Consider the following 19,939-nt stretch of genomic DNA (forward strand, 5'->3'; position numbering starts at 1 on the left):
ATCTTAAAATGGCACGCCAACACTTTGTGGTTGTAAAGTGTAAGATATACTTAAAGTGAAATCTCAAGCTCATTTTATCACCACACAAACACAAAGTGAATGTGTTAACATGCCAAGTAAAAGTAAATTTGATATACGCGCAAATAGTCCTTAAATGCACGCTGAGAGGTAATAAGATATTTCTGTCTACGTATGGCTCTTTTTTTGTCCCGTCGCAACAAAAAAGAGATAAATATCGATTTCTGTTTCGTAGCAAAGGAAAGAAATAAGGAAACTATATGTAGGCCAAAATTATCTCGTTACCTCTTGGCGTCTATCTTAGGCCTACAGGTTAAAGTAGTTTACATACATCTACACTACAATGACGCTCGGCCACTCAGGAAATGATAACACATGAAAGACTGATCTAAGTACGTACATGCAAATGGCTATTACTTACAGTGGACAGAGTGCCGGCTCGGCACACACGTCTGTACGGCACGGCCGTGCAACAAACAAGGGTTAAACATTACTACTACTTTATGTACAATAATGATAATTTACTTCCATGTTATCATTTACTGAAGTCAACCATCGAATGCAAGGGAGATCACAGGCGGCGCTACTTCTGCTACTTACTAGATGGACCTATTGCATGGGGCATACATGGAAATGTTACATTTTATAAACAGTGTTATTGGTAATGCGTTCTATAACATATACGTTACTCACTCACCATGTCGAAGAAAGGAGTGGTGGCCGAAGTAGGGTTGCGCGGTGGGCGCCAGGTTGGCCACGAGCTGCAGGAAGGGGGCCGCTGCTGGTCGGCTGTGAGTGCAGTGTCGTATGTTGCTTACTCACCAGTGGCGGTGCGCTGCAGAGCGTACATCTCCTGGCCCTGCGGCGTGTGGAAGAAGGAGCGGTGGCGGAAGTAGGGCTGCGCGGTGGGCGCCAGGTTGGCCACGAGCTGCAGAAAGGGGGGCCGCTGGTCGGCTGTGAGTAGTGTCGTATGTTGCTCACTCACCAGTGGCGGTGCGCTGCAGAGCGTACATCTCCTGGCCCTGCGGCGTGTGGAAGAAGGAGCGGTGGCGGAAGTAGGGCTACGCGGTGGGCGCCAGGTTGGCCACGAGCTGCAGGAAGGGGGGCCGCTGGTCGGCTGTGAGTAGTGTCGTGTGTTGCTCACTCACCAGTGGCGGTGCGCTGCAGAGCGTACATCTCCTGGCCCTGCGGCGTGTGGAAGAAGGAGCGGTGGCGGAAGTAGGGCTGCGCGGTGGGCGCCAGGTTGGCCACGAGCTGCAGGAAGGGGGGCCGCTGGTCGGCTGTGAGTAGTGTCGTATGTTGCTCACTCACCAGTGGCGGTGCGCTGCAGAGCGTACATCTCCTGGCCCTGCGGCGTGTGGAAGAAGGAGCGGTGGCGGAAGTAGGGCTACGCGGTGGGCGCCAGGTTGGCCACGAGCTGCAGGAAGGGGGGCCGCTGGTCGGCTGTGAGTAGTGTCGTGTGTTGCTCACTCACCAGTGGCGGTGCGCTGCAGAGCGTACATCTCCTGGCCCTGCGGCGTGTGGAAGAAGGAGCGGTGGCGGAAGTAGGGCTGCGCGGTGGGCGCCAGGTTGGCCACAAGCTGCAGGAAGGGGGGCCGCTGGTCGGCTGTGAGTAGTGTCGTGTGTTGCTCACTCACCAGTGGCGGTGCGCTGCAGAGCGTACATCTCCTGGCCCTGCGGCGTGTGGAAGAAGGAGCGGTGGCGGAAGTAGGGCTGCGCGGTGGGCGCCAGGTTGGCCACGAGCTGCAGGAAGGGGGGCCGCTGGTCGGCTGTGAGTAGTGTCGTATGTTGCTCACTCACCAGTGGCGGTGCGCTGCAGAGCGTACATCTCCTGGCCCTGCGGCGTGTGGAAGAAGGAGCGGTGGCGGAAGTAGGGCTGCGCGGTGGGCGCCAGGTTGGCCACGAGCTGCAGGAAGGAGGGCCGCTGGTTGGCGCGGTGCGCCCAGCAAGCCCGCATGAGCTCGTACAGCCGGTCGGGACAGTGCTCGGGCCGCTCCATGACGCCGCCCTCCACCACGTAACGCAGCACTTGCTCGTTTGATAGCCCCTACACCAAACACCATTACAACTTTAAATTATATTATTTGATTTTGTTGCATTCTTATATAAAAACACTGTTACTGTAATAAGATTATTTTATCTGGCACCTTACCTTGTTCACACATTATGAACTAATTTATAATTTCTAATAGGCAATATAAGAATTTAAACATTGGTACTTGTCATTAGGACCAACTTCAAAGCGACAAAGTTACTACGTGTAAACTGTATCAAAACATATGAGAAAAGAACATACCTGATATGGTTGCATAGCGAGCGTGGCCATCTCCCATAACACAACCCCATAACTCCATACGTCGGTGTTACTTGAAAACACCTGCATTAGACAAGACATGTAGAATTAGAAAAAAAATTTAAGGAGAATAGAATAAATCATAGGTTTTTTATACCGATAAAGAAAAAATAGAAAAGTACAAACTCACCCCATCTTTTAAGCTTTCAGGGCTCATCCACCGTACGGGTAGCAAGCCCTTGGTGCCCTTCCTATAGTAATCAGTCTCATAAATGTCTCTGGTCATGCCGAAGTCCCCCACCTTCACGGTGAGGTCGCCGGCCACCATACAGTTGCGCGCCGCCAGGTCGCGGTGCACAAACTTCTTGGCCGATAGGTAGGCCATGCCGTCCGCTATCTCTATAGCCATCTGAAATATTTTAATTTTTTTTTAATCAAAAATCCTTCACTTCCCTTACACTGAATTAGATATTATATTGTTGGAAATAGTATTCTGGGACGGATATGACTTCGCTCGATCTGGTGAGACTCGTGCCGATGCTAGGTGGCGCGACTTGTTTCATAAAGAGTAGGGATTTAGAGAGAGGTAGCGATCAGTAGGCGGGAACGACTTGCGATTTATAGCGCTCGTCGGCCGGTGGATGGATATGGATTACTTGGGATAGGCAGGGAGAGTGACTTAAGTGGAAAAGGGGAGTGTTGGTTAACTGTCAAGACCGCCCTTAACCCTACACACAACGTTCACAAGTGCGTGACTCTACTCAAGGTCATTCTCTGCCATTCTAGGGTCTTATTTTGATTATAGTTTGGTTTGTTAATTGAGTTGTCCTGACAAATGTTGTGATTCATAACCTCTGTTCAACATTAGTGTCTGATTTTTGTAAACCACTTCTATACTATTATACTTCAGAATGTTTGTATAAGATTCATATTTGGACTTCGCAAATATGACCATGTTTCCGAATTTCGCGAAAAACTCAAGTGGCCCTCGATCCGCCTTCGCAGGAATACTCACATTCTGTCTTTTTTGTATAATGTCCTGTTTAATCCTACGACTCCGATTTATTTAAAAGAGCGTTTTAGCTTTCTAAGTGATACTCACTGTCGCTCCCTTCGCTCTGAAGACAACCTAATCTTAAAAATTCCTTCCCATAATACTTCCTTCTATTCTAAATCCTTTTCTGTTAAAGCTGCTCGGCTCTGGAATTCATTGCCCTTAGACATTCGGCGTGCCCAATCTCTAACCTCTTTCAAACGGCTGGTAAACATGCACTTTTTTCCTCCCTGATCTTTTAATTTAACTTATTAATCCAAATTACGCTTGTATGTGTATTATGTTTATTTATTATTATTTTTGAATTATTTTGTTTATTTATTTTTCTTTTGTCTTCCCTTAGATGCCGTCTTGTTTTTATGTTTTGCAGGTTTTCATGTATGTATGTATGTATGTATGTGTGTATGTATGTATGTATGTATGTATGTATGTATGTATGTATGTATGTATGTATATATGTATTTCTTTGTATATATGTATGATGTAGTTAAGTATAGTCTATGTATTATTATTATGTATTATTGCTTAATATTTATGTATTTAAATTACTTAACTTTTCTTATTTTTTGTGTGCGTATACCCGAATCGGTGCTTACGTTTTTTTTTTCTCTTCCACAGTGGTTGTCTGGAAGAGATCGCTCTTTAGCGATAAGACCGCCATTTGTACATTAGTTTCTAAGTGTTATTATAAGTTATTGTTTATTTTTGTTTTTAATGTACAATAAAGTATATTTCTTCTTCTTCTTCTTCTTCTTCATGGCTATTTAAGACGAATTTGAATTTATGTTGGTTGAAACTCCATCAGCTCAATGACCAGGAGCGTGGGCTGCCCCTGCGACACCACACCCAGCAGTGACGACGATGACGTGTGTTACCTGCAGTATGTTCTGCATGGTGGGCGGCGCGTTGGTGGTGCCCTTCTTGGGCAGCGAGGAGTCTGCGTCGGGGCGGTGCGAGCGCAGGTACGTCTTGAGGTCGCCGCACTCCATCAGCTCCATGACCACGAGCGTGGGCTGCCCCTGCGACACCACGCCCAGCAGCCGCACCACGTGGAACGTGTCGAACGCCTTCATCACCGACGCCTCGTTCAAGAACTCGATGCGCTCCCTGTATTTAGTTCACTTCATATACTAGCAGATCGAATAAGAGAGGATGCCCACTTGTCGGCTATGGGGCCCAGATTTTAATTGAACGTTCCATGGGCAGTACATTTTATATTAAGCTGTCACGTCTGTCCTAAACAAAATTGGGTGTATATATGATAGCTTAAAAAAAAATCTGCCAAACCTTACTGAAAGTTGTCTTACCTGTCAGTGGCATGTTCATTGACAGTTTTCACAGCGCATCGAGTTTCCGGTTTGCCTTTTACAATGTCCTTCGCAATACCTTCATACACCTGCGAACATACATGACAAATTTAAAAAGACCATATTATTATATCATCGATCTCCTATTAAAAAGTGGATTGACAATCAGCGACCAAAAAACGTCCCCACTCAATTAGTGCCAAATACAACTTCTTGACACTCAATTTAAGTAGTTGCATTTGAAAATTCAACCTTAAACTCAATCCTTAAGTTTTAATTTTGACGGCCTCCGTAGCGCAGTGGTATGCGCGGTGGATTTACAAAACGGAGGTCCTGGGTTCGATCCCCGGCTGGGCAGATTGAGATTTTCTTAATTTGTCCAGGTCTGGCTGGTGGGAGGCTTCGGCCGTGGCTAGTTACCACCCTACCGGCAAAGACGTACCGCCAAGCGATTTAGCGTTCCGGTATGATTTTCATCCACCTCCTAACAAGTTAGCCCGCTTCCATCTTAGATTGCATCATGCAAAAAAAAAAAAAAATTGCTCTGAATTTTATTGAATATTGGACTATATTTAAAGGCCTTTATGTATAATTTTCTTTACCAAATAATTCTAAAAGTGTCAAAGCAAAATTAGCCAGTTATTAAGTAAAATTTTGTGCGTCCTTTTATTATAAGAGGTCAATGTATTATATCTATGAAAAAGACACTTTTGCTATTATCTCAGTACTACAAGTATTTATACGTATTAATCATTATTTACAAAGAAATTTGTCTCGGAATCAATAAAAAAAAAATAGTCTCGGCGGTACATACCATGCCGAAAGAGCCCTGGCCCAGCTCGCGAATGAACTCGATGTGCCCGCGCGGCACCTCCCACTCGTCGGGCACGTACACGGTGGACACGTACTCCGGGTTGACGGTCGCGAACAGCTTGTTGGTCTCCGCCAGCGGCAGCAGCGCGCGCCGCGCGTACCACACGCCGCCCGCCACCAGCGCCATCAGCGCCGCGCAGCCGCCCACCACGCCCCACACCCAGCCGTAGTTCATGTCCGCCGAGCGCTCCTGCAACGCACACGTCACACTCGGGAAAAGAGAAAAGTAAATTGTTGCTATACGTAAAATGGTATATAATAGAAAATTCCTTCTCTGATACAGGTTCGTACTGAGTCGTCAGGGTAAGCCAGGGGCGTAGCTACCGCCATATCAGCCGTATCAATGATACGGGGCCTCAGGACTACAGGGGCCCCTTACGCGTGAAAGCAAAAACTTGTTAAATGTAATTTACAATCTCTCTTAATCTGGTGCTTCCCGTCTGTGTTGGTCACTTCAGAAATAGCGAAAGTGGAAAGAAGGAAACTCTTTTTCTCAAATTAAGCGTGCGCCAAAAAATTGTAAACATCCTACACAGGTTAAGTCACTGTGCTAATTAATTTAAGTAAGCATTTTTGTTTACCCTTCATTGGGCCCCAGTTTAAATCTGACAAGGCCCCTTCAAGACTCGCTACGCCACTGGAGTAAGCAGTGCATATTTGTATGTATGAAATGCACGCCACTGGTGATAACGACAAAAGAAAACATTTTCGATGGAATAGAAGAGAAATAGATACATCACAAGCCAAATGCTTAGGCCGATCGTGCCTCTATCGATTGATCTGCGCTTTCGCTTGCATTCTCGGCTCAGGCGGAAAGTTACAATGAGTTTTTCATGCATGTAGACGGTGTTTATCGATTTATAAGACGTAATACGTCAAAGATATCTAGTAGCGGTCGTTAAACATTCTGCGGCCCATCGCCTCCGTAGTCCTTCGTAGTGCTGCAGCAGACTCACCGGTATGAACACGTAGAAGTCGCTGGACATGTTGCCCGCGCCGCTGAGCGTGAGCGGCTTGACGCGCACGGAGTAGTTGCCCGGCACCAGGTTGCGCACCACCATGGCGCGCCCCATCGCCTCGTAGTCCTCCGCTGTGATGCAGCTCGCCAGGCCCAGTTCCTGTCATTTATTCAACAACAAATTAAACCTTGACAAGAAGGAGAAGCCGCTCTTCATCATTAATAACCCAAATTCGCAAATATGCATGTTTCAACACGATGGTTTTCCACATAGTTTAGAGTTCTTAAAATGCACATTACTGACAAGTTACGGCCTTATTACACTAGCGGTTTGCCAGCGGATGCAAAGCGGAGCGGATGCGTCACGGCTGCGCAGCGAAAACGTCGCGGAAGTGCGGCGGATTCGCAGCGTTTCCGTCGCGGATTAATGACGTACAGTACATTCAGTAACAAAATGGATTCTGACGAGGAAACACTGCTGTTTTATTTGTTTAAAAAACAGATTTCTGGCTAAAAACTATTGTTAATATTATTTGTATTTTTTTTTCCAAAACAAACAGCAGGTTAAGTTTTCGTCAACAAGTTAATATTTTTAGTTCGTTATGATGATGAGCCTAAGATTTGAAAGATCGTGAAAAATAAAAGCTAAAAAAGTCGTACAAATACGATTTAAATCGTACGTTTGGCAACACTGGGACGGTATGGCTTTTGTACGAGACAGTACAACATTGTGCACCCGCAACGAATCCGCTACGGATGCGCGGTGTGTCCGTAGCGCACCCGTAAGGTATCCCTTGCGAGCCCGCTCCGCTTTGAATACACTCGCTATCCGCTGGTGTGATAGCTCCATAGCTAGAGGTGCATGCCTGGGACCGGATTCAAATCTACACTGAATCAAGGGCAGAGAATATATCCACTGGAGTTCATTTCATGAGTTATACATACCTGATTACCATCTTCGACGCGCGTAGTTCGCACGCTGTACGCTACAACGAAACCGTTCGGGTCCTCGGGCGGCAGCCACGTCACGTTCAGTTCGGGCACCGTTTTATTCACCATCGCGACGTTGAGATTTTGCACCACATCCGCATTCACTAATACAATTAAATCCAATAAGAAATTCGACACGGTAAAGATGGATCTATATTAAATTAAATGAATAAATGGATTCTGTATTCCTACGTGTCTCTCAGTTTAAAATATACATTCAACTTTCGATAGATTCGATATACATTTTGTATGCAACAGTTTCCTCTTACAGCGCTACTCAGGGAGTTTAATGAGAGAGTCAATGTTATACCGCATGACAATTGGAGGGTCGGAGAAGATTGTACAAGTTTATTCTATAGATCTATTGGTTGCTTCGTGGCATCATACCGGAATATACAATAGGAACAGCACGTAGCGGCACGTTCACACGTTGACGGTTTATCACGTGAAGTGGCTCAACTAGTCCACGTGCTCTAAATGACTAATAAGGCCTAAACTTAGCAATGTATCACCTGGTATACAACACCCACGTATTTCGAGCGTGCGAAAGGTATAATGCGCTCGCGTGGAGCAGTACGTCAGCACGTAGTCGGTCTGTGTCTCGTTTTCGTGCTTCTCGCGGCACGCCCACACGTTGACGGTGTGCCACGTGAAGTGGCTCAACTGGTCCACCGTCAGCGAGCTCTAAATGACTCATGAGGCCTAAACTTAGCAATGTATCACCTGGTACAAAACACTCACGTTTTTCGAGCGTGCGGAAGGTATAGTGCGCTCGCGTGGAGCAGTACGTCATCACGTAGTCGGTCTGTGTCTCGTTTTCGTGCTTCTCGCGGCACGCCCACACGTTGACGGTGTACCACGTGAAGTGGCGCAGGTTGTCCACCGTCAGCGAGCGCGTGGTGCCCTCCAGGTCGAAGAACCGGCTCTTCACGTACTCTGAAAACAGTTTTAATCAATCAACCTGCAATCTATGAGAGTTCTTGAAAAAGGAGGATTGTATATAGCCAGGAAACTTTCTTTTTTTATTTTGATCTGTCTATTGAACACTGATGGTGAGTTTACCGTCAGTTTGCTGACACCAATCTTAAAGTTGGTTGGTGCCAAGAAAAATAGTTGGTGTACAAAAGAGTAATACTTTAGGACATGCACAGTTACACCCTATGGTATGCTAACCTGTGCACGTTAATCTGAGTCATATCATAGCACAAATTGATAATAAGTTTCATACACTTATAATATCACAGGCAACTATCCTTAATCAAACTATATTTTACTAACTATTACCTTAATAACATAAGTAGGACCTAAGTACAAGGCGCCACCACCACGTGCAATATTTATGAGAACGTCAACTTTGTAATATAATATTATGGTTACAAGAACCCCTATTCGTGTGGATATAAAAACGTTAAGAGACATAAAATAGTAATTAACTATTTTATAGCATTATGTACCAATCATGATTTATTTTAATGGCATTGATTAAAAATGATGACAATGTAGAAATGGGTTCTTGGTCTTCTGAAGAATTTTCTACTGAATTTGGTTATGAAAAAGGTCTTATTTTTAAGCGCACTAGCAAATTGTCATACACATATCTTGTGAAGAGAGAAAGCTATATAAAGTCGACCAATAGCGGTTTAATCGAAGATATCGCCCTGTTTCGTTGCAATGAGACGAAAGAGAGGGCGATGTTTTCCACGGCACCGCTATCAGTCGATGCTGTTACAGGGCTGAACTCATCCATAGACGGCATGTGCGCGCCAGTGTCAACAACATGTTGGTCATCCTCAAATGACCAGCATGCTGTCGACGCTGGTGTCGATGGCGCGACGTATGCGCGTCGATAACGACTAGTTCAGTTCTACCTATAGAGAGCTGCACTCACTTCCGTCGGTGACGTTGGTGTAGTTGCTGCCGAAGGACGGTTTGTGGGCGGCGCTGAGGATGACCAGCATGCTGTCGACGCTGGCGTCGATGGAGCGACGGATGCGCGTCGACGCTGACTCGTTCATCGTCTTCTTTATGTATACCTAGCACAAAGATAGCATATAAAGTTAGCAGTTTATATTAATTTATTAAAAGTAGCAGGTTTATAGAGACAATGTATTTACGCGTATAAATCATACCCATTGCATTGTTCATTAGAATTGAAAGTAGTGTTTCCTCATTCCAGTCCTTTCATTTCGTTGTACCATCCCCTTTAGTCCGATTCTCCTAGAGGTAAACCCGTAAGAGACTTTATGTGCGATCACTTCTAATGGTAAGCGTTGATGCAGCCTATGCTGGAACGCGCTTATCTAGAAGATGCTTAGACTCTTGACTTATTACAAGCAACGCAAGTAAGTACGTTTGTATTGGAATCGAGCACTAGGGGCGCAGCGGGAACTTATCAAGAGTAAAACGAAAAAAAATAGGTTGCCTAGTCTTTTTTTTTTATTCTTGACAAGCTAGCCCTTGACTACAATCTCACCTAACTTGGGCTAACTTGTTAGGAGGAGGATGAAAATCCACACTCCTTTCGGTTTCTACACGACATCGTACCGGAACGCTAAATCGCTTGGCGCTTACGCAGTGCAGAGAGCAGTGAATGCACTCACCAGGTTCTGCACGGAGTTCTCAAAGTCGATGGTCTCCATGCGCTCCTCCTCCGCCATGGAGCTGAACCGCTTGGCGGGGCGCGAGTCCTCGCGGCACACGCAGTTGTCGCCCTTCACATCGCCCGTCAGGAACTGCTCCTTCTTGTCCGCGCCCGCGCCCGCGGCGCCCTCCTCGCCGCGCACCGCGATCAGGTTCACCAGCGCGTTCGCTGCGGAATTACGATGCGTTCAAATCTCAGACCAAAGGGGGTCAAGGTCAATTGAGTATTTCACATTACAAATTGATACTGTCGGACAGAAACCGAAACCGAATTTCGGGTTCAGCCTCATTTTCGTCCGAAACCGAAACATCCACATAATTTTACAGTGATACTACTGTAAGGGCTGGATTAAAGAGATTTAAGTGCGGACGAAGTCGCGGGCGTTAGTCGATGTAAACTTTCAACTACCCCTACCCTACCTGCCCATTAAGGATGCACACGCGACGGAAGCTTAAACAATGGAGTAACTTCTCTCGTTTACCCAACATTTCTCTTCACTGCTCTGCTCCTATTGATCGTAGCGTGATGAAAAGTATATTATAACGTACCCAGGAGTATGAAGAAGAATTGTATCAAGTTTCGTCAAAATCCGTCGAGTAGTTTTTGTTTCTATAACGAACATACAGACAGACAGACAGACAGAAAGTTTTACTGATTGCATTTTTGGCATCAGTATCGATCACTAATCATCCCTGAGTTATTTTGGAAATATATTTCATGTACAGAATTGACCTCTCTACAGATCTATACTAATATTATAAAGCTGAAGAGTTTGTTTGTTCGTTTGTTTGTTTGATTGAACGCGCTAATCTAAGTAACTACTTGTCCGATTTGAAAAATTCTTTCAGTGTTAGATAGCCCATTTATCGAGGAAGGCTATAGGCTATATATTATCTCCATATTCCTAAGGGAATGGGAACCACGCGGGTGAAACCGCGCGGCGTCAGCTAGTTTATTATAAGTATAGATATGACATACGATTGGTGCAGTAGTCGACGTTGAGCGCGAGTATCTTGGGCCGGTTGTAGTGGTTGGCCTGCACCTCCACGTGGTAGAAGGCGATGGTGCCGTTGGACATGGCGGGCGGCTGCCACTTGATGGTGGCGGAGTTCTGCTTCAGCGTCTCCACGTTGAGCCCGACCGGCGGACTGGGAGCTGCAACAGTCAATAACTTTTTGGACCAGTTGCTATCTATCACTTTCTCCCTAATCTTCATAGTATTGCGTATAAATTTTCAAATCGGAAGCAGTGGTGTACTTTCAGAGACTAGGGTAATAGGTGATTAAATTTTTCTTTGCTCTCTACGCCCGTCTATCAAAAAACGTCTGTCAAGAAATTTTGTTCGAAACTAATACTCTATATAATATTTTCTCTTTCACTAGCATATTATGTCAATTGATTTGGTGTTTAACTGTAATTTTGGCCGAAACCGAAACCGAAACTCACGTGGCCAAGTATAATATTCCTTAAAATACTGAAGTTTGGTGCATTTTACCCATAATTCTGCATTAATTAGGTTAGGACATGAAATGGAAACGATTAACGCACTAACTAGCAGAGACAACTAATGAACATAGCCTCCAGCTTCCGCTAAAGCGTTGCCGCGACATACAAAGTTAGACGAGCGTGCACAACTACTTCCGAAATCAGTTTCGGTTTCGGCAAAAGTTTCGGCCTATTTTGGCGGAAACCGAAACTGCCGCCGAAACTCGGTCGAAACCGAAACTGAACTTTCGGTCGTAGACTGTTTATTTATAATAGTTGTTAATAAAGATCAAAATAGTGAATAGGCCAGCTGTCAGGCTATAAATAAATTCTGGTGTGACGGTATACTCACACCCGGGCAGGGTCTTGAAGTAAATGATGGGGCTCTGCGCGCCGCGCTTGTCTTGCTGCGTGGTGTACGTCTTGACGTAGGCCGCGTACCGCGTGAAGGGCGTCAGGTTCGTGATCGGATAGAACAGCGGCTGCACCTTGCTGCAGGAGCTCTCCAGCACCACCTTCTTCTCCTTGTTCTTCGGGGTATCGGTCCGGTTCAACACTTCCTCGATCGTTTGATCTCGAACGTTCCATCTTTAATGAGATTGAAACATTGAAGCATTGACCTCTTATAATAAAAGGACGCACAATCATGTAGAAAATTTCACTTAAAAACTGGCCAATTTTGCTTTAATAGTTTTAGAATTATTAGTAAAGTAAAGTATACCTGAGGGCCTAGTGACAGTTTGATACTGTTACTATCGCGTTAACGTAAACGCGAATTTCTAAGGAATTGAAACAGCGCCGTCTAGTGGCACTACTGCATAACTGTTTCAATTCCATAGTAACAGTATGAAAATATTGAAAACTCCCTCTAAGCACACTGAAGGCCTTTATGTATAGTCCAATATTCAATAAAATCCCGAATTCAGAGCAAATTCAACCTTAAGTATTGACTTTAAGGTTGAATTTGCAAATGCGACTACCTACTTGAATTGAGTGCCAAGAAGTTGTGTTTGGCACTCATTATATGACATTTTTTGGTCGCTGAAAAAATAGATGCACAAAGCATCCATTTTTTAATAGGCGATCAATGCATTGAAGTCAATAAGTGTAACAACCCACTGGAGCCGTGGAGCCAAACAGCTGGAAGAGGTGTTTTATGACATGACACGTGGCGATCACTGGCGGTGCTGGTAGGGTGGTCACTAGCCACAGCCGAAGCCTCTCACCAGCCAGACCAAGAAAACCTTAATCAGCCCAGCCGGTCCATCCGTCTTGTAAATTTACCGTGCATACCACTTGCACCACGGAGGCCGTCTATAAATATATGGTGTGATGAAGACTTTGTTACTCACATGTCAGAGCAAGCGTCGCGTTGGCCATACAGCGTGACGTTGTGGTCAGCCGCCACGAAGTAGATGGAGAAGCCGAGCAACTTGCGCATGTCGTCGATACAGTACATGTTCCACGTGAGGATGGCGAAGTCCTGCCGCAGCTCGTGGACGTTCAGGTGCAGCATCTCTTCGTAGCCTGTGGAGCAGATGCACTTCTACAATCACTTTTCACTTAACAATTTATATACGTGTCTTTGAATAAGAAAAATATTTGGTTCAGTAATTTCGTAGATACAAGTTCAAATGTATTTTGAGAAAGTAGAGAAGTATTCGTTGTTGTCGTGCGACACTTTGATCTCGCTGAAAGTGGACAACGGCTCGTGGATCATGTTTTTATTATAGAAGATGCTCCATCGTACCAAACTACTTACACATAACTTACTTAAAACATGCTTGATCCCCGTTGTTGTCGCGCGACACTTCCATCTCGCTGAAAGTGGACAACGGCTCGTGGATCATGTTTTTGTTATAGATGATGCTCCATCGTACCGAACTACTTACACGTAACTTACTTATAACTTACAAGATGCTTGATCCCCGTTGTAGTCGCGGGACACTTCGATCTCGCTGAAAGTGGACAACGGCTCGTGGATCATGTTTTTGTTATAGATGATGCTCCATCGTACCGAGCTACTTACACGTAACTTACTTACAAGATGCTTGATCCCCGTTGTTGTCGCGCGACACTTCGATCTCGCTGAAAGTGGACGACGGATCGTGGATCATGTTTTTAAGCTCTTCTATGTTCTTGTAGCATAGCTTAGGGTTGAAGTGCACGAACGGTTTGCCCCTCTGGACGGTTACGTTGCCGTGGGTCGACCACTTCCATAGCAACTCTAGATTTGGATTGTTGAATATGTATAGGCTCTGGCCTCTAGAACAAACAAACGTTGTAGTTAATTACGTATTTACAAGCCGTCGCTAGCCTGCCTCTTTACTGCATGTTGATATTATGTATATGGGATTAGGAGGATGAGAAAGAAATAAATTTTAAAACCTATTTTCTATATTGACCGTCATTAAAGTTTTTGTGTAGAATGTAGCACGCTTTAAAAAACCTTAGGTCTCTGGTTGCTTTTCATTTGCTTAAGGCCAAATTTATAATTACGTATATTATGATACACCATTGTATTACTCAAAGATAACACTTCTCCGCTATGCAGGAACGCCTAGCCTTGTGAGTCGGTAATAGGCTGAAAGTTATAGGCATATAACAACAGCGATTTTTAAGATAAAGTAAAGTTTAAGTTAAGATTAAGTTATAAGTATAATTGTTACTATTTGTATCTTTCCATCAAGGAACCGAAAGGAGGAAATTGCCGGGTGGTTAGGATAGGCCAGGGCCGGGAATTGCCTCTCGCTGTTGTCGCGCTTTTAGTAATGTTTTGCAAAATGCAGGCAGGCAGGTCATCTCCTCCCAGATGATAAATCCGGGTGTACGGTCCTTGAGGCTAAGCCTCCTTGCCCGGGTAAGGACTTGCAAAATGGCGACCGTCGCGACGTTAATTCCAGCTTTGGTCACCGTGTCAGAAAAGTTTGTGGTATAGGAATAAACTTTCGCTTCGGTTAACCTCGCCTCGCCACGCTCAACTTCAGAATTTTGTCGGTTTTTGTCAGAGTCAAAGAACTCGAAGCGATCCTTAATCGATCCTAGGTTCGAATGCGAAGCGCCTCGCTACACTACTCGCTCACTTCAAAACAAGTATTGCAAGCTTTAAACTAGGCTGATAATGAAAGATGATATAAAGATAGAGTAAAGTGGACATTACAGACTCACTTATTGTCGGTCTCCAGGCCGCCGATGACGCGCAGGTTGCGCAGGAACATGAGCGACACGATCGGGTAGCAGCGCACGATGCGCAGCATGCCCGAGATCTCGCGGATCTCGCCCAGCGCTTGCTCCATCACAGCCATTGTGTTACCTGACACAAGCAATTACATTCAAAAAATTCATCTATACTAATATTATAAAGCTGAAGAGTTTGTTTGTTTGATTGAACGCGCTAATCTCAGAAACTACTGGTCCGATTTGAAAAATTACAAGTGCCAGATAGCATTTATCGAGGAAGGCTATAGGCTATATATTATCCCCATATTCCTACGGAAACGGGAACAACGCGGGTGAAACCGCGCGGCGTCAGCTATCAATCAATAAAACGACTGTGCTTTAGCCCCCATTCGCACGAGAGTTTTTTTAACGGACATTGAAAAAGCTCTCGTGCGAAAGAGGGCTTATTGGAAATAGACCTTCATTTAACTTCATACTATATTTGAACGCTTATTTAACGTCAAATTTTTTCTATCTTGAATCACTTTTTTCAATGCTGTAGCTACTGTAATTGATATTTTGAAGAACTGATTCTTATTAAACATTACGGATTAAATTACCAATATTCTATTTTTATAAAGCCTAACACTACTACAGATGGTGATTTGTATGTAATTTCGATTACATTTTTCGTAACACATTCACCAGCCTACTCCCTAAGTCCAGCGTGCGCATAGAAAAGTTTTTCTTCAACAAAACCTCAACTTTTTTGCAGTTGATTAAAAAGCTGAACAGTGTGCCTAGTGGGAGTTTTCAATATTTTCATACTGTTACTATCGCGTTGACGTTAACGCAAATTTATATGGAATTGAAACAGTTGTGCAGTCGTGCCACTAGATGGCTCTGTTTCAATTCCTTAAACATTCGCGAAGATTGGCGTAGAACGAATTCGCGTAGAACGTGATAGTATCAGAATCAAACTGCCACTAGGCCCTCAGTTAACAACATTACTCACCGCCGCCGGTCGTCCGAAGTGATATATCCAGCGAGCCCCTGACATGCGTGCACCCGCGGAACCGTTCAGCAGAGGTGACGGAGCGGATCTTGCCGCCCGTGCAGTCCTGCTTGCAACCCTTTTTCGGACACAGCTGGCATGTGGAGTTATGTCTGTCTCCGACCTGGACAAACAATCAATGGGCATGATGACTAGGTTTAAAATTTTAATATATTGCTTTTTATGAGACAGTTGGGTAAATAAGGTAAATATCAACTAATTAATATGTAAATACCAAAGATTGACTGGACGTTTGCAAAATTTTTTTGTTATTCGCGTAGGTACTTTATTTTCTTTTCGCTTTTGTTACTTATGCTAGGACACACTAAAGACAGAAAAATAAAATCTTTTTAACAAAAAGGTACAACGGACTACAAAATCACAAAAATAAACTAATAAAAAGCGAAAAATAAAGTCGTATGTGCTACCTTCTGATCACTTTGAAGGCAATCAACTCAGTGATGCATAAACTCAAGCAGTTTAAATCATGAAGTTTTAGATTTTTCAAACAGTTCTTTGAAACAGCTTTAGTTAATTATTGCGATTTTGAAGTCAGTTGTTTTTCTTTTTAAAGATTTTATTATTTAACATAATGGTGGCGGAGTGGTGCGGCACTCGTGCTGCGTCACGCATAGCAGCACGACAACGAGTAGCTTACCTCCATATATCCGTTGGGGCAGAAGTAGACGCAGCGGTTGTGCAGCAGCTTGTAGGCGCGTATGTTGGGCGCGCGCATGTCCGGCTCCGCGCCGTCCTGCTGCGGCGGCGGAGTTGTGCGGCACTCGTGCTCCGTCACGCAGCGTTTAGACAACTGCACAAAATACGTTGGACCAATGAGACAAAAGTTATATTTTAAACGAAGAATATTCTCTAATGTCTACACATAAAAAAAAGTTTACTATACTGGATCACCACACATCCATCTCAATACGTATTTCGTTCGCATGCATATATTCTTTTTTCTACTCTATCTCTTTTACGGCCCAACATACAGATCCATACAATACGACAGGTCTAAAGGTAGCATTCGGTTCTTGGCGACCGCGATCGGGTCGTACAGCCCACTGCTTAGTATGATTTTTTATGGCGACATTGTTTCGGGATTTGTTTAATGCTCCATATAAATTAATAAATAATACTAAGCAGTGGGTCGTACGACCCAGTCGCGGTCGCGGGTCGTACGACCCACTAGTCCACACCTACCAGTCACGCGACGTGGTTTCTGGATTTGTTTAGTGCTCCATATAAATTCATACCTACTAAGCTGTGGATAGTGCGACCCGGTCGCGGTCGCTGGTCGCGGTCGCTGGTTGCGGTCGCTGGTCGCGGTCGCCAAGAACCGAATGCTACCTTTATATTAAAAACTTAACAATAAGGTACCTCATAAGTGTTGCCGGGACACCTCTCAACGCAGGTGCGGTTCTCATGGTAGCCGAGGGAGAAGTTGGCGCAAACGTGGCATTCGCGCGCGGTGGGCCCGTCACACCCGCCGAGACACGTGTGGTGGCAACAAGTCCCATCGTCCATGCAAGCGTGGTTGCTGCACTTCGCCGGGCAATCTGAACACAACGTCTGGCATTAGCATTACTGTGCCGTAGACGGATTATCAATAGGTATAGTCGGACGCAATCTTTATGACGTCTCCGAAATAAACCGCAGGTGTCTCTACGCGCATACATAAAATACACTAAAATCACGCGCGTAACCGGGGATACCTAAAATCTTGTATTTCGCAGCTTAACGCACGATGTTCGGAAACGTCATTTAGATTGCATCCGACCGACATACATACAAATAAAACTGAAGTCCCGATTGTGATATCATAATAGCTGTGTTTCTTCAAGTGCATAAACTTATTTACACGACACTAAAACATAATCAATTTTATTTTTAATTTTTGTCTGTCTGTTCGTCTGGGCTAATTTCTGGAAGGGCTGGACCCATTTAATAAGACTTTCAGTGGTAAATAGAGGAGGTATTGAGCTACATATACGGTACTTTTTACGGAAAAATCCCTGACGAGATTAGTGAAAAATTGAATTTCACGTGGACGAAGTGGCGGGCGTCCGCTAGTTTAGTATATATATATATATATATATATATATATATATATATATATATATATACACGGGATATCGTATGGCTTTGTCACAACGGAATTTTCCCAACCAACAAATAATTTGCACTTCCTTCGCTCGCTTCCCTAACGCAGGATACACACGATCAAGTTTATCGTTAAGTCTGCAACACGCTAGTAAAAAAAATATCGACATCGTTTAGGGGCTTTTTTTATTAGTTGACAGGTTAGCTCTAGACTGCGATCACAAATTTTAAGTGATAATGCAGTCAAAGGTGCGGGCTTACTTGCAAGTTTATTCTACTTCTACCTCTGACGGTATCGGCACAGTAAAGATATTACAACCAGTAGTTGGACTTCATACTAGAGGTCGAAACGCGAGCTATACCTACGCACCTTGAACATGGGGTGATCGTAGGGTGAAGACAGTCGCGACTGTGCCGCGGTGACGAACGAACGCACGGTGTATTAACAGAGTAAAGTGTATTAATAGTATTAGATTTTTTTAATTATGACCAGTAGGGAATACTGTGCCGTTTTTGGATGCATGAATTCAAAATTATCCCATCCAGAGATAACTTTTTTTAAGTTACCTGGAAACTCTGAAAGGTAAGACTTTAAAATAAATTTACTTATTAGTAGGTAGGTACATAATCTTGTATTTTTTAATGGATAAGGTATTTCCTTTTATCTCCAGAATAAAGGTAGGTATCTGGATTAGTAAATAAAGTGAATAGAGTAAAGGAAAGTGATTGACACGATTGAAATAGGTAGTTATACGCGGTTCATGAATCACGATACAGTAGGTACGATAAGCTTGTGTTAAAACCTCGACTGCTTGTACAATGTTTTGTGTGACTGTGCTCGGATCATTTGTGTTTTGTTACCCGACTGCGGCGAAGCCCAAAGGAGGAGTATGTGTTTGAATGTTATGACTTGTTGTTGTATGCGGGCGACGGGAGGAAAGGACTGCGCGGGTGTGAAGTCGTACGCGCTGGGCATCGTTACCCCCCTCCCGGACCGCGCCGACCTTCGGGAGTGTTACGAACAAATTTGCCAAGCACACATACTGATAAATGATATGTCATTAGACTCGTCTAGATAGACCGAGTGTCACTGGGTAACTTAGTTCTTAAAAAATCAAAATGGCGGATTTTATGCGCTTTAATGTGCAAGCTCATAAAACTTTTGCTCAGCTTGGCATTGGTGACAAGAATTTTAACCGACTTCCAAAAAGGATCGAATCGTATTTACAGCGATATTTCCGTCATTTGTAAACCGTTTCTTTTTTGTTTGGATGAATATTCTTTCAGGTTAGTCCCATTTTTTTCATGTCAGGATCTGATAATGGCATCATAGAGAAATCTAGGGGAACTATCGTATCGTAGGGACAATTAGTGCGTTTGTTCATTGTTTCATTATCTATTTTAAATCACTACAATTTCATGAAGGTATTTATCTTTTTTTTATTTGTTCACGTAGTGTGGAGGTAATACCTAGATGGCATCACCGAAATAAATATGTTTAAGAATACGACCAATCCTTCAAGATCATTGACGTAGTATCAGCCTTAATTAAATCAACCAATCAAAAAACACGCATTTTTATTTATCACTTCCCATTTTACTACAATTTACAAAGTATTTTATTTGTTTATATAAAAAAAGTTTATTTACAATCACAAAACTAAGTGGAAACACAAAGTTAGCAAATGTAATTAAATTGCTGCAGGCGGGCAGCCCTATGACATGTTTACGTACCGCGCGGCTGTAGGTATTTATTTCAAAAATACGGCCGAGTTATTATACTGCTTGTAATATCTTTACTGTGGTATCGGTGTCTGTGTAGGTGTAAATTGTACATACAGGGTGTCCCGTAAATATTACGACATACTTTACAGGGTGATAGTGGACATCAAGGCCTACTCAAATAAAGCAATATATGTTAACCGAAATTTTACGGTTTTTAAGTTATATTGCCGTATAAAGCCGTGATAGCCCTGTGTATACGACCTCTGGCTTACTTTCGCA

General features: G+C 44.0%; 1 protein-coding gene across 4 annotated transcripts in view; it reads right to left on the reverse strand.

The window, feature by feature from the left end:
- Positions 1-19,939, reverse strand: part of LOC112052096 (insulin receptor) — a 108,292-nt gene that overhangs the window by 9,052 nt on the left and 79,301 nt on the right. For 3 of the 4 annotated variants that reach the window (XM_052884286.1, XM_052884281.1, XM_052884293.1), the window contains 19 exons: positions 17,213-17,391; positions 16,491-16,643; positions 15,794-15,956; positions 14,788-14,932; positions 13,664-13,884; positions 12,972-13,146; positions 11,972-12,207; positions 11,113-11,289; positions 10,094-10,302; positions 9,382-9,526; positions 8,235-8,429; positions 7,449-7,597; positions 6,502-6,663; positions 5,487-5,735; positions 4,673-4,761; positions 4,241-4,472; positions 2,502-2,720; positions 2,315-2,395; positions 1,623-2,065 (listed from right to left, as the gene is read on the reverse strand). In XM_052884286.1, the coding sequence (XP_052740246.1) occupies positions 1,811-2,065; positions 2,315-2,395; positions 2,502-2,720; positions 4,241-4,472; positions 4,673-4,761; positions 5,487-5,735; positions 6,502-6,663; positions 7,449-7,597; positions 8,235-8,429; positions 9,382-9,526; positions 10,094-10,302; positions 11,113-11,289; positions 11,972-12,207; positions 12,972-13,146; positions 13,664-13,884; positions 14,788-14,932; positions 15,794-15,956; positions 16,491-16,643; positions 17,213-17,391 (3,434 nt within the window). In that variant the 3' untranslated portion in view covers positions 1,623-1,810. Of the gene's footprint in view, positions 1-1,622; positions 2,066-2,314; positions 2,396-2,501; positions 2,721-4,240; positions 4,473-4,672; positions 4,762-5,486; positions 5,736-6,501; positions 6,664-7,448; positions 7,598-8,234; positions 8,430-9,381; positions 9,527-10,093; positions 10,303-11,112; positions 11,290-11,971; positions 12,208-12,971; positions 13,147-13,663; positions 13,885-14,787; positions 14,933-15,793; positions 15,957-16,490; positions 16,644-17,212; positions 17,392-19,939 lie in introns of those variants that run through there. The other variant, XM_052884298.1, reaches the window with a different exon arrangement.

Source organism: Bicyclus anynana, chromosome 1 (assembly GCF_947172395.1).
Source record: "Bicyclus anynana chromosome 1, ilBicAnyn1.1, whole genome shotgun sequence".
In the NCBI taxonomy this organism is placed as follows: domain Eukaryota; kingdom Metazoa; phylum Arthropoda; class Insecta; order Lepidoptera; family Nymphalidae; genus Bicyclus; species Bicyclus anynana.